The 26,650-nt window shown below is 40.7% G+C and overlaps 1 protein-coding gene across 9 annotated transcripts in view; it reads left to right on the plus strand.

Annotated features, from left to right (window-relative positions):
* Positions 1-26,404, plus strand: part of LOC137278116 (uncharacterized) — a 39,066-nt gene extending 12,662 nt beyond the window's left edge. For 5 of the 9 annotated variants that reach the window (XM_067810248.1, XM_067810243.1, XM_067810249.1 and 2 more), the window contains 9 exons: positions 15,725-15,855; positions 19,052-19,263; positions 19,610-19,663; positions 23,307-23,445; positions 23,704-23,819; positions 24,264-24,354; positions 24,612-24,998; positions 25,206-25,327; positions 25,699-26,404. In XM_067810248.1, coding sequence (XP_067666349.1) covers positions 15,725-15,855; positions 19,052-19,263; positions 19,610-19,663; positions 23,307-23,445; positions 23,704-23,819; positions 24,264-24,354; positions 24,612-24,998; positions 25,206-25,327; positions 25,699-25,725 — 1,279 coding nt within the window. In that variant the 3' untranslated portion in view covers positions 25,726-26,404. Of the gene's footprint in view, positions 1-4,998; positions 5,031-6,915; positions 6,970-10,677; positions 10,783-12,379; positions 12,600-14,145; positions 14,295-15,724; positions 15,856-19,051; positions 19,264-19,609; positions 19,664-23,306; positions 23,446-23,703; positions 23,820-24,263; positions 24,355-24,611; positions 24,999-25,205; positions 25,328-25,698 lie in introns of those variants that run through there. The other 4 variants (XM_067810241.1, XM_067810244.1, XM_067810246.1 and 1 more) reach the window with 4 other exon arrangements.
* The last annotated feature ends 246 nt before the right edge of the window (positions 26,405-26,650 follow it).

Consider the following 26,650-nt stretch of genomic DNA (forward strand, 5'->3'; position numbering starts at 1 on the left):
CATATGTGCTGTAAGTGGTTGTATGCAATTGTACTGTCCCTGCACGTTTGATAGTATATTGAACAACTGTGTTAACATGCTATAATACATTTATGTCATATTTATTATCAGTTTACCTCGTTTTAATATTTTCACTATTATGCCTTTAAGATGAATTAATTCAGACCAATGCCAAAGTGCTATCTTCACTGTAATGAGTAGTTCCATCTTCTCTGGAACAGTAAAGGGAGGAGAGACAAAGAAGATGACCAGTGGCGTCTCATCCGACCAACATGATCAATCTAGGTGTTTTTTTCAAATACAAATACATGCTGTCATCTGTTATCTATTCGATTTCAAATAACCTTCGATGGAGATGAGTAACACACAATCTTTGAACAGCAGCAGGTTTTGAAGTGCACACAAACTCACCTGTTTATTTTGGCTCTCGATTACCCGGAAGACTAAGGCAAGCAGTAACGGTCACCGGATACAGTTTGGCAGTGGTTCCTCGTTCTTCCGGATTTAAAGCTCTTAAAATCCCTGGATAATACACCAGCCTCTAAGCTTGAGTTCTGAATTGTATACAATATGCTGCAAGGTTTGTTAAAAGGCTTTTGCAGTCCTGGTAATAGCTCATTTGGCTTCATGTGCAGCCATGGCTCACCGTATGTACAGCTCGATGAGGTTTAAAACAATTGTACTATGGATAATAGTCTACTTCAGGTAAGATGTTACCTTGATTTAACTGTCCAGATTTCATTAATATTGTTGATTACGTTATGTCAGTTTGGTCTCTGGTACAGATCTACTTCTTCATTGCTGATTGCTAGAAACACGGATGATGGTGTCAAATTTTCAAAACACACTGCTGTAGACCAGATTACGTCGCCAATGATATACAAATACGTTAGCAGATAATGCACCATTTAGTCTCAAGATTTGGATCCATACTTCCACGATGTTGGCAGATTACAAAGCATGTGAGGGTAGTTGTGCTGATTGTGTATGTTATACAGGACCATTTCCTGCAGTCAAATACAACACGGGCCGTTATATTGATAATTTGGTTACGTACGGTGTAAATCTCGATTGCCTGGAGGAGTGTCTGTCAGTGCCTGGAGGAGTGTCTGTCTGTCTGTCTGTCTGACACAATAAACAAGTCATGGTTTTTAAATCTGGAATGTAATGATAATCTCTCAGTATGCTGACTGTTAAATACAAGCATAAATTGTGTTCCGAGTTGTTTTAGTGAATACACTTCACATTAAGCACAATAGTCACCGTGCTATTTTTTTCTTACCCCTTGGATGTGTAACATTAAACACTGGAGACCGAAATGGCCTCGAAGAAGCGTGTTCTGTAGACGAAATAACGTGATGGCAGTAATTCCTGAAACTGTCAATACACACGGATATCGGTCAAGCGAGATGTCATAGCTCATACATATTGTAGACGACACACACATCTCAGAGAGCGTCATTGTAGGATATATATGTCGTGACTGAGTGATGTGACATAGGTGTGACACCGTCTGGTCATACCTGCTGCCTCCTGCTCGTTCAGTTAAGTGTGCAACAGACTGAAAGGGAGATGTGGACATGTCGGTAGCAGTTAACAAGACGATCCATGGTTATGGACATTCACTAAATAACACAGTTATATACATTCGGGTTTAGCGGAAACAGGTTTGCTACAGGGGAGTGTTTTTACCATACGTTTACGCTTATCATTCGCCTAGTTTCATTTTTTGTCATTTCTTCTATGGTCATGTTTCATATCTATTCAGTAGTACTTGTCACCTGACTGATTATGTATCAGCTAAGGTTAGACACGCCTAGTACATGTACAAATACTCGTGAAGTTGCCCTTTTGTATTCAACTTTAATTATTTTAGGTCATATGTGCATTAGTCATCTGTGGTGTATATTGTAATTGCTGCTGGGCTTGACTTCTGGTGTTATTCTAGTTAACATTAAGTTATAACATCCCAAATGAAGATTGGCGTTTCTTATCATTGTCCTGAACACAGGTATCGCTTCACGTCATATCTCATTACCGAACCTAGAGGTCACTGTTGAGTTTCAGAATAGTTACAACCAATGTGTACCATCCCTGGGTATATACATACACCAGAATAGTTGCAACCAATGTGTACCATCCCTGGGTATATACATACACCAGAATAGTTGCAACCAATGTATACCATCCCTGGGTATATACATACACCAGAATAGTTGCAACCAATGTGTACCATCCCTGGGTATATACATACACCAGAATAGTTGCAACCAATGTGTACCATCCCTGTGTATATACATACACCAGAATAGTTGCAACCAATGTGTACCATCCCTGTTTATATACATACACCAGAATAGTTGCAACCAATGTATACCATCCCTGGGTATATACATACACCAGAATAGTTGCAACCAATGTATACCATCTCCAGGGTATATACATACACCAGAATAGTTATAACCAATGTATACCATCCCTGGGTATATACATACACCAGAATAGCTGCAACATATGTATACCATCCCCTGATTATATACACACACATCAGAATAATTATAACCAATGTATACCATCCCCTGGTTATATACACACACATCATAATAGCTATAACCAGTGTATACCATCTCCTGGGTATATACGTATATCAGAATAGCTGCAACCACCGTATTCCATCCCCTTGGTATAGACACTTACCATTACAGACACATCCAAACCAAAATCATTACGGTCAGGTAGGTAGCTGTTCATAGGGCCCTTGAATCACGGCATTGTTACCTCTGTCTGTATCAATGTAAGCATTAGAAGCCCCAGGCACACTGACGTAGGGCATTGGTAACTCAGGTGACCAGCGATCTCCAGTAGCTGACAATAGATGTGGATAAGAAAAGTGAAACTTGATGATTTCTCCAGAGCTTTTGTTGTGTTTGAAAGAAGGCATTACTACAGTTGTAGCCGAAAATGATAGGGTTAGTGACCTGTAGATATTTATGCCTACTTAGTTCTGCTACGGTTTATGACCTAACGTGTTTCCAATGGGCATTCAGTTGTGTGTCATGAGGATAACTATATTTAGAAGCGTTGATTGATTTTTTTCGAGAGATACGTAGTTCAGATTGTTGGATTTTGGAGATGTTCGGCATTCCTGTTTCTAACGTCCCTTCATGCAACCGTACAACGTGACAGTGTACCTGGAGACAGTCACCGTACAATACCCTAGACTATACCATAAAAGGCATATTGACCAGCTGGCGACATATTCTGTCACAATGCCTTATTGTAGCTTGCATTCTTGCTGTGAAAAGGGACACACTGTTTCTTGTTACTGTCCCAGACGACTGGATTCCAAGCATAGTTGGACCAGAGGGCGACTGGTGGTATCCTGCAACCGCCGATGAAAGATGATATCAATAATTGACGTGATTATCTGGCTGATACGTTGTCAATGTGATCATGTGTGCAGATTAGGTATGGCCTGTGGTCATCTGAAATGACTGTTGAAGCACTATCTGTGTCAAGGTCTACGATGCGTGTTGGTGTGACATGTTTACATCCCAGGGCATGGAACATGCGTAACCATAAGTTTGATAGTCCGTCACGCATCTTTCATTATGAAGCCAGCATTTCCTTTCTACATTTTGATGCTTTCTAGGTGATTAAACCTCCGTGCCCAAATGTTGCATTTTAAGGAAATACAATGAAGTTGAAAGCACCATCTCTACTGATACACAAACATCCACCTGTTCAACAAAGGGTGTTCAGCCGGAAATCAATGTACCATCAAAAACAACACATAGCTGGAGTACGACTGTAACATGTATCGCGATTGTTTCAGCTGTAAGATGAATCCCTGGCCAGTTCATGGTCCATATGCTCCATTCACACCTGTCGTACACAGTCGATACACAACAGTCATTATTTTTTCATTTCGTGCTACATTTGTTGACACGTTTTATCTCCTATTAAATGGCCACATGACCTGTAAATCTTCCCGTTTGTTATCTGTAAAAACGCTCCCAGGATCAATGACCAAGCGAAGCAGAGAATGATTTCGTAACTTCTGCTGTTATTACGAGATATTTCGCCACCCATCAGTCAGATGTGTTCATTAGTTCAATCGTAGCCTGAGGCAGCGGTATTACGGGGGCGTTGTTGGTAAACTGTTAACCTGGCCATGCGTGACGCGATGCATTGTTGTCTTCATCTACCAGTGGGGTCACGTGAGGTGAATACCACCCAACCCAGTCATTATGGTGTCACAGAAGTTATCGAGTGGTGCTCCACAGAAAGTATACCTTTTAGTTGGTGGTTGACGCTTTTGTCTACAAATTTCATCAATGGTTTATGGAAACATCTATATTGCCAATTATTCTGGAGATAAACAGACAGTCATTACACTTCTGCTAACAACACATCCCATACTTTCAACGCTAGCGTCACATGGCAAGCCATGATAAGATGGTTATAATGTCACATGCATGTGGGCTGTGCGTATTCGAGTGCATTTGAGATGGAAACATAGAATAGTAAGTGGTTGTACTTAAAGGGAAAGATAGATCACGTTAAATCTTTCCGACAAGGCCAACATACCATCTGTCCCAGCTATTCTTGCAGTTTATATTTGTTACGTACATCCCAAGGAATACCAGCTATGTAGAAACACTGGAGGTGCCCATTGTTTGCGAAGTCGTAATCTCCAGTAAACATCCTCAGTTAAATGGTATACACGGAAGTATTAACACCATGGGATGACCGTCGGACCAGAACAGGAAAAGGATAAGAAACAAAATCTCAGGAAGGAGCCGACGTCTAGATCTGCTGTATTGTGAAACCCCCAGTTAGTTGCCGACAGCAGTCTCTGCTGTATGCATGCATGCTGACACCAGTGGCCGTCACACTATCACTTGTTCCAATTTGCTTCTCGACTATGGTCTGTTTATCGTGTAAACATTTATGCGGGGAATTTACTTCCTCTGTCTTCAACAGTTTATCATACCTTGCTGGTCTTTATGGATGGTCAAATTCATAAGGTATGTAGGTCAACAAAATGAAGGTTTAACCGCTCTCATTGTGGGGCTGGCGGGTGCAGGTGTTTTGTCATTTTACCTCTCCGGTGAATCATCGCAGTTTACGACCTGAAATTACTTGATGATTATATGTATGGTGTTTGAGAATGTAGATTGTGACATGTAATTGTGAGAAAGTCATATCTCTATATTAGCTCGTAGTTCACATGGATTTAGAAGCTACAGTGGTTTTCCACAGTGTCTCTTCACAGGTATCTGTCTGAGATGCAGTCAATGTCAAGATGAGAATTAACCCATACATTTTAATGGGGTGTCCTAGGAAACGGAGGTTGAGGTAAGGACTGTCCCCAGGACGGTCAAGCAGCTAAGTGTCCTTTCGGTCTTCCATCTGTTCCATCATAGGTTCTTTTAAGCATCTAACATATGATCCAATCGAATCGTGTGAAACTGTCTGTAGAACTACATTGTGTGTAGACATTTTCTGCTGAGTTGAAGCTTGAGTCCAGTCTAAATATGTTTTGCAACATGTATAAATCCAAACTGCCATCTCACTGTTCTCACAGCTAGGAAAATAGAGCTTCGCACGAATTACAAATGTTTTAGACACATAATTACTCCGACGAATGCGTGTTATATTGATTTATTTAGACTTGGGAAATTGAGAAGTTGCAGGTAGAGCCACTATTGAAAATGAAACAATGGGCTCCATTGTGAAATGTTACCTTTCGAGGTTCTACTATATGCCGTACGTGTATAATTTCAAGTACATGTAATGGACTTTACTCGATACTCCAAGGAGAAGCGATTAATGTAATACTCACATTAATTAACTTACACATCCATCGGAACCTGCCACTGAATTTGTAAAGTTTAACATGTCTTTTGTTACACTAAGGAATCATATGCCTTGACTGAACAACTAAAATCAATTGTTCCGTTTCCCGAGATCACATCTCATATGTTAAAGGTAATCATGTTTACCAGACAAAGGGTATGTCAAAACAATATTTTGGTTGTTGAACATTCTATCCATTAGTATGACAAACGACAGCTGCTTTTGGCAGTAAGAAGATACGCCAATCTCGAGAGTATTTGTCATCCCTGTTCATGGATTCGAAATGTTGCCAGGCTACCGTCAATACAATTCTGCCATTCCAGTGTACTTGTAACCAAGGTGATACACGTAGTCTATTAATAAATCGTCTTGGACAGATCGTCATGAAAGCCTGAGCAATTTTAAAATGTAAGGAATTGTTAAAGCAGATCAGATCTTACACAATGATGTAAGCAAGCTTGATTGTAGATGGTTAAATGCTCATTATTAAAGTCTCTCAAGGGTAGTTTATCCAGCAAGTTGACTTTTCCTTGTCGGTACATTAGTGTGCAATGGTTAGTGTGTAATGGTCACAAATGCATGTGTTCACCATGCGTTGTGTTAAACTACTCAAGTGCATGGTATCCGCAAAATAGGCGCCGATAATGTACTCAATACTGACAGAACAATAAACACGATCACATTTCGTAATAGCGTTTAAATAGAAATATCTTCTAATACGGCGTTGCTATTTCAGGTGAGAATGGCAAAACTGCGTTATTCAAATTCGTACAGTAGAGGAGAACTTGCCACTAAACAAATTATCAGATATTGTGGTCCACCAGATAACAACAGATTGGAAAGTCCTATCCGACACAGAGTCTTACTTGCCAAAAATACCCATTCTACCATTCAAATGCTAGAATTTCCTGGACTATTAAATAGTGCTTCCTCTTTATTATTTACATAAACAACTGTTTTGGTTTCTCAAGCGTTTCACAGTGGCTCTACTAATATTGTCCATAGAGTAGTCAAACTATCTTCAGATGAAGTCACATGTGATTTCCGTTTCAGTATTCGTGGTGTTCCCCTAGGGTACGTACAAGATATCGTGCTGGAAATGTATAAGTAAGTACGTACTGGATATTGTGCTTCGAATGTATAAGTAATTATTACCCACGTGGTACTTCGTAAAGGTGTTTCATAACAAAGTGTTGTGACACATATGAGTCATAACACCTTCGAGTGATTTGATTGGCTTATACGTGAACTTTGACATTACTGGTACTACTTTCATCACTCATTCCATTCATGATTTTCTCCCGCACAAACATATTGTCACTGCCATGCCTCCGTGGTTTCTTATGTAGGGGTGAAAAGCACTTCCCAGAATCTGAACACAATAGGCTTGAAATCGTCTTCGTTCGAGGCTGTAGGCTATGCTTTCAGACCCAATTTTCGGTGGAGTCTTCAACATAACCATCGAATGTCGACAAGTGGGAATTCTAAGCTGAGATGAGAAGGCGTCACTGGCATCCTGCGCAATTATTTACAGTAACTCGTCCTCCGATGAAGAACATTAAGCTCAACTATTTGAGACATACAGTTCCCTATTATTTACATTCATCTTTGCTGTTGAGTTTGCCCATCCTAATTAAATGCTCCCTATAATCTTCTTTTTTGTGAACACTTCTCAACATGACGACTAGCCCGACAGTGATGGCCGACTAACGTTCAGGCAAAATATAGGTCACGTAGTCAAGTTCACAAGTGTTTTGATGAATTACATTACTGCTTTTGAAAACAAATCCTGAACTGAAAAGATTTAAATTTTGATTATGGTTTGATTCTGTGCTAATTTGTTTATTTTCTTGTGATTAGGCGCCGTATAGGAAATACATTGCCTCTACGCAGCGTACGTTTTCCTTGAGTGAAGCGGTTGACATTCCAATCACCATATGATGAATTACATGGTTCTATATAGGAAAGCAAAATATTTCTTTATTTTAACGATAATTTCATTTTTTAGAACGTGCATATTAAATAGGATACAAAACTCGTTCCCCTTTCATATCAGGTTTATGTACCTCGTTTAATATCCTATAAGTACACACTAGCACTTAGGTCACCGCTGTGGCCGGAAATGGAATATTTGTTCTTACAGGTATTCACTGAAGCTTGTGAATGGATCCAGTGCATAAATAACGTTGAGCCTTTATAACTCGTAAGAAGAACTGAATAAAAAGGTTCCCTGCGCCCCCGACATATTAAGCAGATAGATGTTTACTAATGTCCATTGGAGCCAGAAATAGCCCTTTCACCTTGTAGTACAACTACCATTATTGTTATTTCCAACAGGGTTAAGGAAAATGAAATTTAAAGTTATCTGACATTGTTAGATTCGTTATGCTAAAACTGCATATTTTGTCGCCGCTAATCGTCAGAGCAATAGGATGGTACAGTTATAGCTGTCTGATGAAGACAGGTGATTGTCAGCCGTGAGATGACTCCTTCAGAATGCACCAGGCAGACTACCTCCGCTAATACCATGTAATACCAATAGATCCTTCTGGGAATGTGGGCCATGCTTTTGTCAAGTAGAACCAGGTTGTCTCCAAAGGAATCAGTGGACATTCCTGGTGGTATTAAGGTGGCCATCACACAGCAGTCGTGCATCACATGTCTCATCTGCACTTGCAAACCTCCCACATGAGAACCTTCATCACTTCACAATGTTCGACACTGAGACTACTCTATGTATAAAAAGAACGAAAATTCAGCTGTTCGTCATTAAATAACTCTATAAGACACAGTCTTTTAATGCGGTTCCGTGTCCATAATGACTTCTGTTTTGAGAATTTATGTACGGAGATCGTGGTATCGAATGTTTGACAATTCCTGAAATATTTCGACCCCAAACAAAGTATCTTCAGACGTGATTGCTAGATCGATAGGCACGTTAAATACAGACCCTGATGTGACAATTCCAATTAGTACTAACAAACTTTTCTCATGTGTGCGCACACACAGTGTGTTATAAGGAAAAACACATAATAGCTGCACGGTTTTGAAATCAACGTGCCAATACTCTTCAAGGATTGTTTGTTGACTGCCTGTTTTTGGGGAGTATTTCTTTGTTTTTTCTTCCAAAAATTACAAACCCATTGTTGTTACTTTGAATGCCAGTAACCACAGGGAGATATAGTATCATTACTTCAATAACAAGACTGATCTGTAGACTTAATTTTTCTTTTTATTATTTCTTTTTGTGCAACAAAGACAACAGCAGTGTTTGTATGTGTGTTTAAATGTAAACATAATGCAAAAAGAAAGAAAACTACACATACGTGTAACTTCAAAGCTGTTTCAAAATGTCATTAAGGAGTTAACTCAGGACTTAAACCCTGAACCAACTTGTCGATTGTGTTGACTGTATGAATAAACAACACGGGTCTGTGGACTGGCTACACAACCTTGACATACACCATGCCCCTGCAACACCTGCCTAACAGTTCTCCCGGATTGTGCAAGCCCAGGCTGTCGATAAGGGGCCCAGGTACCTGCTGTTTACTTTGGGAACTTTTACATTAGAAATCATGAACAGAATGTGGTCATTTATGCCAAGGCTTGGTGTAACGTCTGTTGCCAATAGGAGATCGTTTGTGCTAAGGTCTGCGAATGCGTCTTCCATAAAAAGCACCAACGTTTTACACTTTCAATATTTAGAGTCACAACACAAGGCATGTTTTGCTTTGCTGAGCGAAGAGTAACATTTGAGGATAAATATTTGGTAGATATTATTTGAAACAATAGCCGTTATGGCCTGGAGATACGCACTGCTGCACGTGTGCGAGTATGTCTACGTTGCTTTAAAGTGATCAAATCACGTGAAGAAATACTTTCGTGGAGGGAACAATTCTATACCTGAAACAGAATGTTATGTTTTGAAGGTAATCGCATTCCTTATTAATTTCTATGACATTTCTATACCAGTTAACAAGAGTATATGGTTTTTACCTCTTTGACAACGTATCTACTATATGGAAAGCCCTATGGAAGAATCCCTCCTTGAGAGTGTGGGACATACACATATGTGAAAAGACGATGACCATTGTTTTGAACTGTTTTTACGTACTGAACATCTCAGTTTTCTGTTTAAAATCAACATGTTTATTCTATGGAAGATTTCCCCCATTAGTCTTTACAACACGTTAAGGCATAAAGCCGAATATCTTACATATGTGCTGTAAGTGGTTGTATGCAATTGTACTGTCCCTGCACGTTTGATAGTATATTGAACAACTGTGTTAACATGCTATAATACATTTATGTCATATTTATTATCAGTTTACCTCGTTTTAATATTTTCACTATTATGCCTTTAAGATGAATTAATTCAGACCAATGCCAAAGTGCTATCTTCACTGTAATGAGTAGTTCCATCTTCTCTGGAACAGTAAAGGGAGGAGAGACAAAGAAGATGACCAGTGGCGTCTCATCCGACCAACATGATCAATCTAGGTGTTTTTTTCAAATACAAATACATGCTGTCATCTGTTATCTATTCGATTTCAAATAACCTTCGATGGAGATGAGTAACACACAATCTTTGAACAGCAGCAGGTTTTGAAGTGCACACAAACTCACCTGTTTATTTTGGCTCTCGATTACCCGGAAGACTAAGGCAAGCAGTAACGGTCACCGGATACAGTTTGGCAGTGGTTCCTCGTTCTTCCGGATTTAAAGCTCTTAAAATCCCTGGATAATACACCAGCCTCTAAGCTTGAGTTCTGAATTGTATACAATATGCTGCAAGGTTTGTTAAAAGGCTTTTGCAGTCCTGGTAATAGCTCATTTGGCTTCATGTGCAGCCATGGCTCACCGTATGTACAGCTCGATGAGGTTTAAAACAATTGTACTATGGATAATAGTCTACTTCAGGTAAGATGTTACCTTGATTTAACTGTCCAGATTTCATTAATATTGTTGATTACGTTATGTCAGTTTGGTCTCTGGTACAGATCTACTTCTTCATTGCTGATTGCTAGAAACACGGCTGATGGTGTCAAATTTTCAAAACACACTGCTGTAGACCAGATTACGTCGCCAATGATATACAAAAACGTTAGCAGATAATGCACCATTTAGTCTCAAGATTTGGATCCATACTTCCACGATGTTGGCAGATTACAAAGCATGTGAGGGTAGTTGTGCTGATTGTGTATGTTATACAGGACCATTTCCTGCAGTCAAATACAACACGGGCCGTTATATTGATAATTTGGTTACGTACGGTGTAAATCTCGATTGCCTGGAGGAGTGTCTGTCAGTGCCTGGAGGAGTGTCTGTCTGTCTGTCTGTCTGTCTGACACAATAAACAAGTCATGGTTTTTAAATCTGGAAAGTAATGATAATCTCTCAGTATGCTGACTGTTAAATACAAGCATAAATTGTGTTCCGAGTTGTTTTAGTGAATACACTTCACATTAAGCACAATAGTCACCGTGCTATTTTTTTCTTACCCCTTGGATGTGTAACATTAAACACTGGAGACCGAAATGGCCTCGAAGAAGCGTGTTCTGTAGACGAAATAACGTGATGGCAGTAATTCCTGAAACTGTCAATACACACGGATATCGGTCAAGCGAGATGTCATAGCTCATACATATTGTAGACGACACACACATCTCAGAGAGCGTCATTGTAGGATATATATGTCGTGACTGAGTGATGTGACATAGGTGTGACACCGTCTGGTCATACCTGCTGCCTCCTGCTCGTTCAGTTAAGTGTGCAACAGACTGAAAGGGAGATGTGGACATGTCGGTAGCAGTTAACAAGACGATCCATGGTTATGGACATTCACTAAATAACACAGTTATATACATTCGGGTTTAGCGGAAACAGGTTTGCTACAGGGGAGTGTTTTTACCATACGTTTACGCTTATCATTCGCCTAGTTTCATTTTTTGTCATTTCTTCTATGGTCATGTTTCATATCTATTCAGTAGTACTTGTCACCTGACTGATTATGTATCAGCTAAGGTTAGACACGCCTAGTACATGTACAAATACTCGTGAAGTTGCCCTTTTGTATTCAACTTTAATTATTTTAGGTCATATGTGCATTAGTCATCTGTGGTGTATATTGTAATTGCTGCTGGGCTTGACTTCTGGTGTTATTCTAGTTAACATTAAGTTATAACATCCCAAATGAAGATTGGCGTTTCTTATCATTGTCCTGAACACAGGTATCGCTTCACGTCATATCTCATTACCGAACCTAGAGGTCACTGTTGAGTTTCACCCCACAAAGGTAAATTAGTTCTCCTCCCATGATGACTACGGAATATGATCTAGGGTGAGCGATAGGTCAAGTTCCTGTCTCGCCGCCTTGTGCATGTACACTGGTGTTGACCTTTGCGCAATTTTGGCATAAACCCTGAACGAAAGGTGAACATAAAACCAAACAGAAGCTTCTTTGTGACGGCCGATATACGTCACGTGTCGCTTTACCAAGGTGAGGGTTGCTCAGGGCTTTTGGAATCGATTGGTCAGGCAGTTTCATTGTGGAGTACCAGGCGTAACTATTGATGTCTCACACGGGGCGGACCAAGCGCTGAAATGTGTAACGTAAATAGGTACTGAGACTGGGTATCAAATGACTGGTCCAGTGGATGGAGAACCCTAGTTGTGGTCTTCAGAATGGGAAAATTTCAATCTTTGGATATTACGATAGTTGATGCAGAGAAAGAAAGGTAAGGTGGCACCTGTGCGTGCCGACCGACTATGGAATTAAGGTGTCAGGATCCTTCTGTAAACGAGCAGATACAGTTATGTTCAGACTAACACAAAGATCGGTGAAAGGAAAGAGATGAAGTGATCTATATATATAAGTTTGTGCTCATGGGTGTCCTGTCGTCCACTTTGCATACCTTCACCTACTTAGCAAATACTCGACAGCCTGCAGCTGTAAGTAAACGGTTAACATAGATGAGCTGATCGACCAGAGGCTGCGCAGGAAGGTACAGTGACATCTTTACTTCCGTAATACCTTCGCTGGTGTATACCTTCTTTAACTGTAACTGAGTATTTGGAAACAGCAACATTTCTGGTAGCAGCATCCTCCTGCGACCACCACGCAGTGTATATGTGTCCAGTAGTGCACAGCCGCTCTAACATGGGTCAGCCGCGTTGCTGTGTGACGTGCCTTGTGCTTCGTAAAGATCATTGAAACGATGAAGCTGAAATTTCACAATCCAGTGAATGACAACCGAATGTGTTCGGCAGGTCATTCGTTATTTAACATGTTAACATGAAAGCAACGCCATCCGTATTGAAAACCCTGTTGGTGATTTAGTACAAGTGTAGTTACAAATAAGTAGAAGTGCTCAAAATATGTGTTCTTTTTTTAAAGAAATTGTTAATTATCAACCAAATGTGACCTCTAGAAATGCGTTTCATAACACTCTAAACCCCTTGATTGTTATACAAAATGATTGCACCTGAATTCTTTCAAAACTTGTAAGTCCAAATTTTCAACATGGCTTATTGCGCAATTCTGACTATGCTAACTCATAAGCCATTTCTGTACGAAATGCAGTGAAATATTTGGAATACGCTAAATTCATTCTGTTTGTTTACAATAATTTATATCACGTCCAAAGTTTGTAACCATGCGCTTGTATTCTCTCAAACTGCACGTTTTCTTGGGAAGTGTTGAACTTTGTTGAGCGCTGTCGTTTTAAGTCGCTATCATGATTGTCATGTTAAACTGCTGACTGCTTTACGAACGGCAACACAGGCTTGTATGGGTCGATAAAATGAATGGTCGGACTCGATCGGTAGCCGGGTTGTCTGCATGTCATCTCACGTCGGATGTTCCTCATGATATCAATCCCCGTAGCACCATATCCGCAACGCATAACTGGAATAAGGCAACAAACAATCCCATCCAACCCTATGGTTCTGCTAGTCTGTAACGAGTTCAGTGTACATGTTTATTTCCATTGCTTCATGAGTCATAAAGTGACCTACATATCAATTTAATTAGATATTTGTTGAATGATTTGTTTAATTATGAATTTCACTCGCAAAAAAGCATATTCATATTGCAATGTCAGCCCGACATTAGAATGTGAGACATTTGATATCAATAGCATGCTGTAGTAAATGACTCGGTTGAAGGTGGCCTAGGAAGGGCAAGGTTAGTCTCATGGGTACACAGTTGTTGAACGCTTTGTATACAGATTTATTCCTGCTTAAATTGAAAACACCTTCTCCGAAAGATAACGCCTTACGCGGAAAACAGTTCTAGTTGAGCTTGTCGGTTGTTGCAGATAGATTGAGTTACGGCGTTAGTATTAAACATGCGCTGCATATGCCTGTGTTACAAGTGCTTTGGTCATGATAGGCTGAAGAGCCATGACTGAATATGAAAAATGTGGAATGGGGTGAGTAGATATGTGTGTTGTTATCGTAGGTGGAAATACAGGTGTAGAGCCAGGGAGAGTGAAGGTTCAATACGGGTGTGCCAGAAACAGTGTTTGGCAGATCAACACCATGCTGATATTCGATACCACTATTATAAAACCCTCATGGCTGAACGCGTCACTTTGAACTGTATGTCGGTTTTAATGGTGCGAACCATAAGTCATTTTGCATTTCGAGAACCTTTGTTTCTAGTTATTTGATATATACGCTGCTCATCCTTTCATTCAAATACGCTTTCATATGTACGTCAAGCAGTGAATGATTAATGTAACCACATAGTACAACCATTTGTGACATATGAAACCAATATGGTTACAAAGTTTTCACCTATGCTAGAAATAGTCTACAGACTTGGACCCCCCTTAAATGATGGAGGAACGCCGGAATTGGTTCAGGCCCTTCATGTTTATCAGGAACGTTGGTATGGTGCTCATGTATCAGGAATTATAACCATGGCTTACTCGGCATGATGTTATAATTGTTACGTCCTGACATGTCTATGGAACTCCTCGGACGACACGGCCACCCTTAGCTCACTATAAGCCTGCCAAAAATAACTATACCGACAGACATAACACCGGGAAGTAGGAGGGTGTAGCTAATTGAAATCTCCTGATTAAAGCCCACATGAACCGGAGATAACACGAATGATGATAACATGAGACACTACAAATATGTCGGCAGTTTGTAGTCATGTCCTGTTGTACATATCTGTGACTAAAGTTTAGTATAAGCTGTCATTTCCACAGCTACATGAGGGTGTTAAGATCATACGTGTTTCATAAAACGCACACACACGTATTTTTGTACTAGTTCGAAGATAAAAAATGACCAAAATGTCGATTAGAATGAAGGTATCTTCCCGCATGCGCCACAGAATACCAAAATGTTTTCTTTCCTTTTGTTTTCTATTTCACCCTACAGACGGAATCTTCAAAAGTATTTTTACAAATGGCGATTTTTAAGTTTGGGGACCGAATGTTTCAGGTAAATACGTTTAGAATGTAACGAAAGGAGTTATTATAGAATTATGGCTGAAGCGTTGCTAGAACCCACGTCGTGATTTTGTTATTTTAACACCTGTATACATATGTCTAGTATATCCCGGTCTGTCCTTACCGTATGTATTATATCATAGAGGGGCGGTTACATTAGCCCAGTAGTTAATGCGTTCGTTGGGTTCTAAAAATGCATACAAGAGAGACGAATATGTCTGGTGACAAGGCTGGAATATAAACATACTCACTTACAATGATATCGTCACTACTTTGACAATGTAATTCTACTTGTGCGATCCTGCAATCAAATGCCGGAATTATTTCAACTTCATGCCCGACAGTTGGTGCATTCAGCTTAGCACCCAAGCTAAAAGTAATCTGATCTATTGCAGGGGTGGATGCATGGCTCGACTCCGGGAGGGGTTGTACAGTGTCCATATTGAGAGCTGCATCATAACTCTGACACTTGTCTCCGTGCTTGCCATAACAGGGGAACTGCTCATTAACCTCCACATTGTACAAGGTGAGACATATAAGTGGAATCTGTTTTACATATGGAATCTGTTTTACATCTCCAAACATACGTGTACACTGTAACGTTGAATCCCGCGTTTGACACCTCACCCATAACTTACATACATGATTTGTATTGTCATCCATTCCCCTGCTATTCATAATATGTACCATTACAAACCTTCACATGCTGACATCCGTACCTTCATTAACGCTACGATGAACCCTTATCCATACTATCATCATCCAACATAATACAACTTCTCAGTCACAAAGCCAAACTATTCCTAATACCTCCTTCATACCATCGCACGCCATCATTCATACCTTATTTGTTAACATCACACGTCAGCATCCATACCTGCAGCCATTCCATCATTCATACCTTCATTCATTCATATCTTCTTTCATTCTATCATGCATACCTTCATTCATTCATATCTTCTTTCATTCTATCATGCATACCTTCATTCATTCCCTCATTCATATCTTCTTTCATTCTATCATGCATACCTTCATTCATTCCCTCATTCATATCTTCAGTCACCCCATCATACACACCCTTCATTCATTCATTCCTTCAGTCATTCGATCCATCATTCATACATTCAGTCATTCCATGCTTCATCCCTTCAGTAATTCATAATTCATTATTTCATTCATTCCTTCATTCATAGCCTCGTGGATTCCATAATTCATACATTTAATCATACCATCATTCACACCTTTAGTAATTCCATCATTCATTCCCTCATTTACACCTTCTGTCATCCCATGAGTCACACCTTCGGCTGTTCCCAGTGTATGATTCATTCTATCATTCGTACCCTCAGTCATTCCATAATTCATTCCTTCATTCATTCCCTCATTCATAACCTCAATCATTCGATCATTCACACCTAAGTCATACCACTACACGTCACCAGCCATACCTTTATCAGCACATTTTGTAGTGTATTTGATTTTTAAGAAACCAAAACGGTTTTATCTGTGGCAATTAGTATACTACTCAAAAGAGAAACGCATGGCTGAAATTGTTATTAGTTTATACACTTAAGGTTCAGTAATACAGGGCAGTCATGAAGAAAGCCTGAATGAACATTAACAGTCCAATGCTGCAAGAAACGGTACCTCACAAATGACAAGTGTTCCAAGGTCTAGGTTGCAGAGCAGTCAGTATCGTGTGTGGCCACCATTACCATAAATGGTTGCTTGGCATCGGCGTCCCATAGAATGGACCAGACTCCGAATGAAGTGCCTGGGAAAGAGTTGGTACTCTTTCCTCAAGGCCACAAGCAGAGCAGGTAAAGTCTGTGGCTAAGGGTCACGCTGGCGCACATGACGATCCAATTCGTCCCACAAATCCGGTGATCGTAAGCGCCAATCAAGAACCTGAACGCTGTTATGGGCAAGGGAATCCCTGGTTATTCTTGCTGTATGCGGCCGAGCGTTATCATGCTGTAAAATGACATGGCGTTCTGGCGGTTCATGAAAGGAAGGACATGAGGCCTGATGATTTCATCACGGTAACGTCGAGCTGTCAAATTGCCCTGGACCTGAATGAGATCTGCCCAGCCACTGTATGAAACCAGCCGAAACAATGACACTGTTACCTCAAAATCTGTCCACTTCCTGTACACAATTTGCATTCGTTACGACATCGATATACACGTGCTCTTCCGTCGGGACGTCGCAGCATGTAAAGTGACTCATCACTGAAGATAACATTTGCAATGGCTGTGGGAGACGTTGGCGACACCACTGTCTGTGTTGTTGGCAATGTTGACGTGTAAGGACAAGTCCTAGCAACAGTCTTCTGGAACGAATACCAGGCTCACGTAAACGGTTCGTCAAAATCTGATCAGAAATTGTTCTGAGTCCTGGCACTACCGATGTTGTGGAGAATGCTGTGGTGAACCTGTTCCGCAAATGTCGAACCCGAATAAACCTGTCCTGAGCAGATGTTGTCACATGGGGTCGACCTGACCTAGGGCGATCAGGTGTTGACCCTTGCTGCTTGTAGCAATGCGAATGTCTTGCTTTGGTACTCTGCGGGACATTCAGTTGCCTTGCAATCGGAGATTGAGACTCCCCAGCCTCCAAATAACCAATCGCTTTGTTGCGCTGAGCCTCAGTAAGTCTAGGCAAAACTTAAACACCAAATTTAAGGTTAAGTCTTTGAAGGGCATTTAGAAGTGAAATGCATACGAATGAAGATTCTATGGATATCAACTTCTTTATATGAGAACACAAAGTTTAGCATTAACTCCGAAACGTTGTGTTCTCATATAAAGAAGTTGATATCCATAAAATCTTCATTCTTAAATTTAAGGTTGTCAACTGTCGGAAGAGCATTGCGACCCGCCGACTTTTATTGGAAATGATGCATGAAATGTGCCTGCAAAAGGAAATGCATGAATTTCTTCCCGTTCACAATTTATTCACCGTCTGCTTTTATTCAGGAAAATAGATTTTGTTGCGTTTTGTCGTGTTGTCCTCACTGACAATGGATTCAAACTCGGACCCAGCGTGCACCATAGATATACTGATTACATAGACACCAATGATTCAAATTCGAAAAGTTACATAGAAAAATACTACCTATGCGTGTCTTTGTTGAGGAGGTTATTTTACAACTAATTTTGCATCTGCGTTTCACCACATATGTTTGTTACCTTACGCTCTTACCACAGCTACAAGATGTTCAACTGGAATTATGTGCAACGCTCTGATCTTAAATGAGAGTTCAGCATTGAGAGGCCAGATGATTTTAAACTAATGGGACTCTTAACAATCTGTATCAACTTTAGACATGTTCATTTACAACTTTGTTTTCCCCGTTGATAACCTTAGATTATTTTTAGCTTTGCTTGGTCAGTCGACACTTTTGATACTTGAGTCAGATATTCGTGTTTGTTTTGTTGCAACGAAATCTAGGTAAATTTAATGTGATTTAAGTTACAACTAGTACTTGTTTGATGAGTAATTGGATTATTTTCTGCACTACTACATCTGATTAAGATCCTTTTCATCATGGTGTGTAATTAATACTGATTACTGTTACTGAAAGGACGCGTCAACATGTCATGACGTCGGTCAGACTATAACAGAGCGTTGCGCTTCCAACGGAGGTTAATACAACGCAGAAGGTGATCTGCCTGTACATTCGGGTAGATGTTAGGCTAACGTGTTCCTGGTGTTTTCAGTTCCCCAAAATACTAGCGATGGCAGTGGTGGGAACGGAATGAACGGAGGCATCACACGCAACACATCTCGGATAGACGTCAGTGACCCTAACACCAGCACCGTAGGGAATCCAATAGACCCAGGGGGTGGGGTGTCGGAACATCCTTTGCAGACAGCACATCTAGTCTTTCATTACATCAGTCTTGTCATAGCCGCCGTGTTCCTCGTAGAGGTGAGTCCTTGTTCAATAAGTAATAGCGGACATAAGTGAGAGCGCATAACGAGAGAAAAGTAAGCGTTGGTGGTGTTTCTCAGATTAAAATATTGGACCCATCTTGGTAACCCAAGAAATGATGATTTCGAAAGTTTTGGGGGTACATACACGAAAACACACACGCACGTTTGGAGTTTTGGGGCACATACAAAAAAACACGCACGCACGTACATTCACACACATATATATTGAATTTTGTAATATTTATGTTAAAATACATTCCCTGTTTGTGTTTGCAGGTGGCACATATAATCATGTGCGCATCGACTGAGCGATACTGATGAATAAATGTCATTTGTTTCAGATGATGTTAAAAATCCTTGCCAAAGGGAAGTCATTCTTCTTGAAAATCTTCCAGGTATGTTGACATAACCTTGTCAAATTATATCAGTCCCGACCTGAATGCACCAGTCATGACTTTCTGTAGACCATATTTCTCCTGCCTGATAATGGATGTAAATATTGATGTATATTATGTGTTGAAACACTCTTGTGAATCACTCTGTCACTGGAAACATTAATGAACATGAACAATTTGGCAACAGAGCAGCATGTTAATGTTCATAAAGCATGAATCATGACAGTTTATACACGTCATCTCGTCCACATATTGGCGAAGAGTCAGTTGCCAGTTCTTGGATATTACCATCATTAGAAGTGACATGTGGTTGACGAGATATCATTCTATATTTATCCCCCGCCGAGCAACGGGTACTATTGTATTCGGCTCTCTTCGCCCGAACGTCCGTACGAACTGGACTATCTTAAGAACCGTTGCCTACATTCCTTTCACAGTGTGTATCTAGATTCATCACAGTAAAAAACGTTTCCAGTCAAGTTTCATTTCAAGGTCACAAGGGATATCTCAAAAACCTTCACTGGATTTTCTTCGTATTTGATACCAAGCTTCATCAGAGGAAGGCGCAAGTTTGATGACGTTGACATAATTTCCAAGGTCACAGCGACACTTGGAAGATTTCAGCATGTTAAATTGCATGTTCAGACTGTCAGCAAGATATCTCAAGAACATTTCACAGGATTTTCTTCATATATGTCATCAAACTTTATGTAGGGAAGCACAGGGCCCAGCTGAGTTTGGTGACCTTCACTTGATTTTAGATGTCACAGCGATACGTTGATGGTTTCAACGTGATAAACTGCATGTTTAGTTTGTCAGCGAGATATCTCAAGAATGGTTCACTGGATTTTCTTCACAGACTTTCAAGACTTCTCTAACCACTTATTACTATTTTGGCATTTTTCATGCACCATGACATTCATGTCAAGGTCAAAGTGAAAATGAAAATGTTTGTGTGTTTGAGCAACTACAGAGCAACATGTCAAGAGAAACTGACTGGTCATGTTTGTGTTGGTCATTTAACTTCATCTTAAACTACCACCTTCATTACGTTTAGTTTGTAATTTGATTGGTAATTTGCCGTGGGGGATCATGTCACCTTAGTGACAATGTTTGTGTGGCTTTATTATTCTGTCGCAGCTGAACGAAAGTCATTGGTGTGGTTTTAAGTCGGCGTCAACGACGTTTGAATTCTTTCCACACATTTACTTGCGGGCGACAGATCTAGGGAAACGATGGACCTTGGGAATGAGGAAACGATGGACCTAGGGAATGGGGAAAGGGTAGACCTTGGGATGGAGAAATGGTAGACTTGGGGAATAGGGAAACGATGGCTTTAGGGAATGGGGAAAGGGTAGACCTTGGAATGGAGAAATGGTAGACTTGGGGAATGGGAAAACGATGGATCTAGGGAATGGGGAAATGATAGACCTAGGGAATGGGGAAACAATGGACCTAGGAAATAGGAAAACGATGGACCTTGGGAATTGGGAATTGATGGACCTAGTGAATGGGGAAATGATGGATCTAGGGAATGAGGAAATGGTAGACTTTGGGAATGGGGAAACGATGGACCAGGGAACAGGGAAACGGAAGACCTAGGGAATAGGAAAATGATGGACCTTGGGAATGGGGAAGCGATACATCTAGGGAATGAGGAAACAACATACCTAGGGATTGGGGAAACGATGAACATTGGGAATGGGGAAACGATAGACCTTGGGAATGGGTAAACGGTAGACCTTGGGAATAGGGAAACTATAGTTCTGGGGAATGAGGGAATGATAGATCTAGGGAATGTTGGAATGATAGGAATGAGGAAGTGGTAGAGCTTGGGAATGGGGAAACGATGGACCTAGGGAATGGGGAAATGGTAGACATACGGAATGGGGAAACAATGGATCTAGGAAATACGAAAATGATGGACCTTGAGAATGGGGAAACGATAGACCTTTGGAATGGGTAAACGGTAGACTTTGTGAATGGGGAAACGATGGTTCTAGGAATTGAGAAATGATAGACCTAGGGAATTTTGAAATGATAGTCCTAAGGAATGAGGAAGCGGTAGATCTTGGGAATGGGGAATCGGTAGACTTAGGGAATGAGGAAAGAACAGACCTAGGGAATGGGGAAACGATGGACTTTGTGAATGGGGAAACGATGGACCTTGGTAATGAGGAAACGGTTGACCTAGGGAATGGGGAAACGATGGACTTTGGGAATGGGGAAACGGTTGACCTTGGGAATGGGGAAACGGTTGACCTAGGGAAAGGGGAAACGATGGACTTTGGGAATGGGGAAACGGTTGACCTTGGGAATGGGGAAACGGTTGACCTAGGGAATGGGGAAACGATGGACTTTGGGAATGGGGAAACGGTTGACCTTGGGAATGGGGAAACGGTTGACCTAGGGAATGGGGAAACGATGGACTTTGGGAATGGGGAAACGGTTGACCTTGGGAATGGGGAAACGATGGACTTTGTGAATGGGGAAACAATGGACCTAGGTAATGAGGAAACGGTTGACCTTGGGAATGGGGAAACGATGGACTTTGGGAATGGGGATACGGCAGACCTAGGGAATGGGGAAACGGAAGACCTAGTGTTTGGAAAAAACGATGGACCAAAAGAGGCCTTTGGACGTGAAGTATATCGTTCACCACTCGAATTGCTTTCGATGATTATTGAAGGGGTCGTGTGATGGGAAGTAAGGAACCCTACACAGTTACACTGACACCACCGAATGCAGAACGTTGAACGATGCACGAGTTGGGGTGCTATTCCGTCCCGCGTTAATAGACACACTCATTCCAATCACTACTAATGAAACAGCTTGGACTCTGCGAAGAGGACAGCCTCATGTTCTATTATATCATGCCACGTGTGCAGTTCGATGACGTGCTGCAATAAAATGGGCAATCAGGCATACTTGGATGATGGGGTGTGGTGCCCTCGAAATCTAGTAACAGCTCTTGAACTCTTCACTTCATTTTTAGCCAATTAGATTCAAGGCATGAAAGGCTAGGCTGCATCTTCATGTATAGCAGCTAAGTCAATGGTAATCATGACAAAGTGTATGTAGATGTAATTACAATACATGATTCTGAATACTTCAAGGCAGGTATATATTAATGTGACTTTTTACGGTGCACAGGTTAGTTCTCCCGCTAGTATATTTATAGAAAACCATACGTAGTAGAGTAAGGGAGATAACTGCACTTGAAAGTACTTACCTTCCAGAAGTAATGACCTGACCAAAATAGGATCTGCCTTGTGATTTTAATTCGTCATTTCATATGAATAAATGCTCCATTTTGTATTTTTGGGCAAAATGGAGACACCGAAAACAACCTTGTTTTGTATAGTGGACAGTTTATTTTTGTATCCTTGGTATATGACAATTGGTTCATTTTCACTTAGTTGGTGCGACGTGTGGAAATGTATTAAGTATCCAGTTTGTGGTAAAATAAGTTCATCCTATGACGTTTCTCTTTTCATTTCGCTGATACTTGTTTAAATAAAGTAACTCGTCCCTGCACAAAGTAGAAATTCTTCACCAAATCCCATGTTCTACGTCTCTGCATGAAACATATGTTGGTGACCTGTACACAACATTAAAAATACACTCCACCTTGTCACTACAGGTTGCAGACGCTCTCATCGTACTTGGGACATTTGCCCTGGAGGTCGTGTTCACGGTGGAGCAGGAAGAGTTGCCTCTCCTGGAAGCCGCCACTTTCATCGTTATACTAAGGTTATGGCGGGTACCATCGACGTGCAATAGTAAGAATATCAGACTATTCAGAATCACCTACATAACTTTATAATATCTATTTGGGGACTGTAAATGTGCACTGGATAAATTCATGGATTTTGCTATGAAAGCAAAAGGATGTTACATGAAGTTAAGCTTCCCCACAGGCACCGTATACACAGGATGACCAAATCGTTGATCAAGCCCCAATGGGCACTAAGGTATCTGACAATAACCAGTTCCAGTCCAGTGGTGGCATATGCTATAGTACATTGGTCATGTTGTAGTCCGAGCCAAGGAGTGCAGAAAGGAGATGCGGCGGGAACTGGAGGTATGGCAGAACGCCAAACACAAGCTGGAGGAGAGGTGTAAAGACATGCAGAGCAAGCTGGACAAACAGCAGGTACATCTACACAGCAATCACATATAGTCCACACACGTTTTATACTTTGTTGTCAGTTACGTTTGGGTAGAGACCTTCTTCTTTACATTGTAGGAAGGTGGTACATTTATGCAGTAGCAATTAGAGCAAAGTGTTATATGCGTAGATGTATGTTTTTTGAAGAATATGGTACGTGCGTAGATGTGTGTCATTTGGTCATTATGGTATATATGTAAATGTATGTTATTTGGGCAGTATTGTATATGCGTAAATATATGTTATTTGGGCAGTATGGTATTGGTGTAGATGTATGTTATTTAGGAGTGGGTAACAAGTGGTCCAGTGCACAGCGATTCACTACATTTGGTTGCCTCTTGTGTGCTCACTGATTCTGCACGCCCCTGACCCGGATCCAGCTACGGGTTTGTCACAGTTCTCCCACTAAATAGCGTGTTTTTCTCCTAGGACCGAATACGTGACATGGAGAAACAGCTGGAGAAGAACGCCAGTTTGGAGGTGATAGAGTCAGGTCGGATCAAAGAACACAAACACCATGGTAGGCAGGAACAGTCACATGGGAAAGCAAAGATCAACATTAATCCAAATGTTGCCTGAAGCTATGAGAGAACTGGAAATTTAAGATGTTCAACTCACGTGAATTGTATACATTAATATCTATAATAAACTATTTTCATATTTTTCTTTGGTTTGTAAGATGTATAGATGCTAGAAGTTAAACTATAGGACGAGGCAGGACTGCATATTCTAGAAATGAAATGATTGAGAATTATAGTTGTAATATGTCTTTTTCAGATCTAGTGGGCAATGGATATGTCTCTCATGGAATGTTCACGCAGATAAACGAAGAAAATGCCAACAATCTGATGACGGCTGACAATGAACGAGATGTAGAAGACAATAATCACACTTGTGTCGACGGTGTTGAAGAGGAAGTGCAACACGAGTCACTGAATAGCACTGATACAAATCACGAACGTTTAAATATAAATGGTGATGCAATGGACACAAACAGTGCGCAAGCAGGACTCTCGCGGGCTCGAGGTCCATTCTCGCGCACGGATAGCGAGAGTTCGTTGTCATGTGACCACGTGGAACAGGAGGTAGTTGTTCAAATCGAAGGCCCTCCTTCTCCTAAACAACATGTATCAACAACTGATGACACAGCCGGTCTGTTAGATGGTAAGATTTACTTGTCATCAGGATTGGTTTTTGCATTTCTTTCATGTATCGATTATTTGTTATGAAAGGTGAAATCGACACTACCTATTCATATCGCTGGCTTGTTGGAAATGAATGTATGTTCACAAAACAATTTCATGTGTACATTTTTCATGCTTATTCTTGTTGTCAGACCCATTTGAAGTAGATCCCACCTTCTAATTGCAGTATGTCCCGGGAAGGCCTCTGAAGAGTTCTCCTATAGCAACGCGATGTTTGAAGACGAGATAGGCCATCAAGACTTGCCCGTACTGCATGAGATAGATGGAGTGAAGACCTATAGGAGTGCGGTATGTTGCCCGTTCAAAACTCACTGTATATCACGATAATGTTGTACTGATCTAGTGTAACCCTGGATAATCCTAAAGGTGAGCGGCTCCGGGTTAGCCTAGTGGTTAAAGCGTTCGCCCTCCACACTAATGACCCAGATTCGACTCCCCACATGGGTACAATGTGTGAAGCCCATTTCTAGTGTCCATCGCTCGTATATTATTAAAATTTACTGCTAAAACGGTGTTAAACCAAACTCTCTTTATAGTTTTTGGACAAAATTATTGGAATGAAACTTTTGGTTTCCATTTGCCAGTACCATGATCTCCAAATTGGTGGAACGTACATTTCCAAAAGCGATTATGATTTAATTTGATTGCTTGTATTTCAGGATGGAATTCCAATGACGTCATTGTAACCCGAGAAGTCCCATATCTACACCACATGAAGTCTAATCATATATAAATTTATTTATCTACAATCACGTGTTCAGTGAGTGCCTGCTACTATGTCCAAATGTGCCATTATGTAAATATATCATGATACAGTGTATATCTTTCGAGATTTATACCAATTTGTATATCATTGCAGTGTGTAGAATATATTTTGTGTTGAAGTGACATTCATGATACAAGAGTACTTAGACCGCCTAGATTTTCTAGATTTTCACAGGTGTCAGCGTGAATGAGTGAGTGCTGTGTACCCCAGCTTGGCAGCTTCTGAAATCCATCAGTTCTGAAGTTGTTTATGTGTCAGATACAGCTGTCATTGCAGCAATACTCATGTGTCAGGCTTAGGGACCAATCTTCACATAAGTCGGTTTATCAGACACCGATCTCGCGCAATAGTTCTGACGTTGTAACACCTAGACTTATTACTGTCTCATTGGTTATCAATTGTAAATAGCTAATTTGTCATTTTCATATGTAAAAATATGCCATGGCGTTTATTCTTGTGCAGGTAAAAATAAGTTACCTGTGCAACCGGGATATTGCAACCAAAATGCGCGTTTCATTTTGTTGAATAAATAAGAAATTATGAAATTAATGAATGCGTACCAGTGCTTAATAAACCTGGAATAAAGAAAGGTGAAGTACCGTGTTATTGTCATGTCATTTATGAAGACCATTCCATCTCTAAGGTTGAAATCTACCGTCACTGTGGCAGAAAAGGATCGGATGAAGAAATTTTCCCTTCACTCCTGACACAAAGTGTCTTCACTGTCGCACCAGACTCTTGAAAGTAACCATGCTCGTCGTAAGGAGCGATCAACGGGATGAGGTGGTGATGCTCTCTGACTTGGTTTATGCATGTCATCGTAACCCACTTGATCGATGCTCATG

This window comes from Haliotis asinina, chromosome 3 (genome assembly GCF_037392515.1).
Source record: "Haliotis asinina isolate JCU_RB_2024 chromosome 3, JCU_Hal_asi_v2, whole genome shotgun sequence".
NCBI lineage: Eukaryota > Metazoa > Mollusca > Gastropoda > Lepetellida > Haliotidae > Haliotis > Haliotis asinina.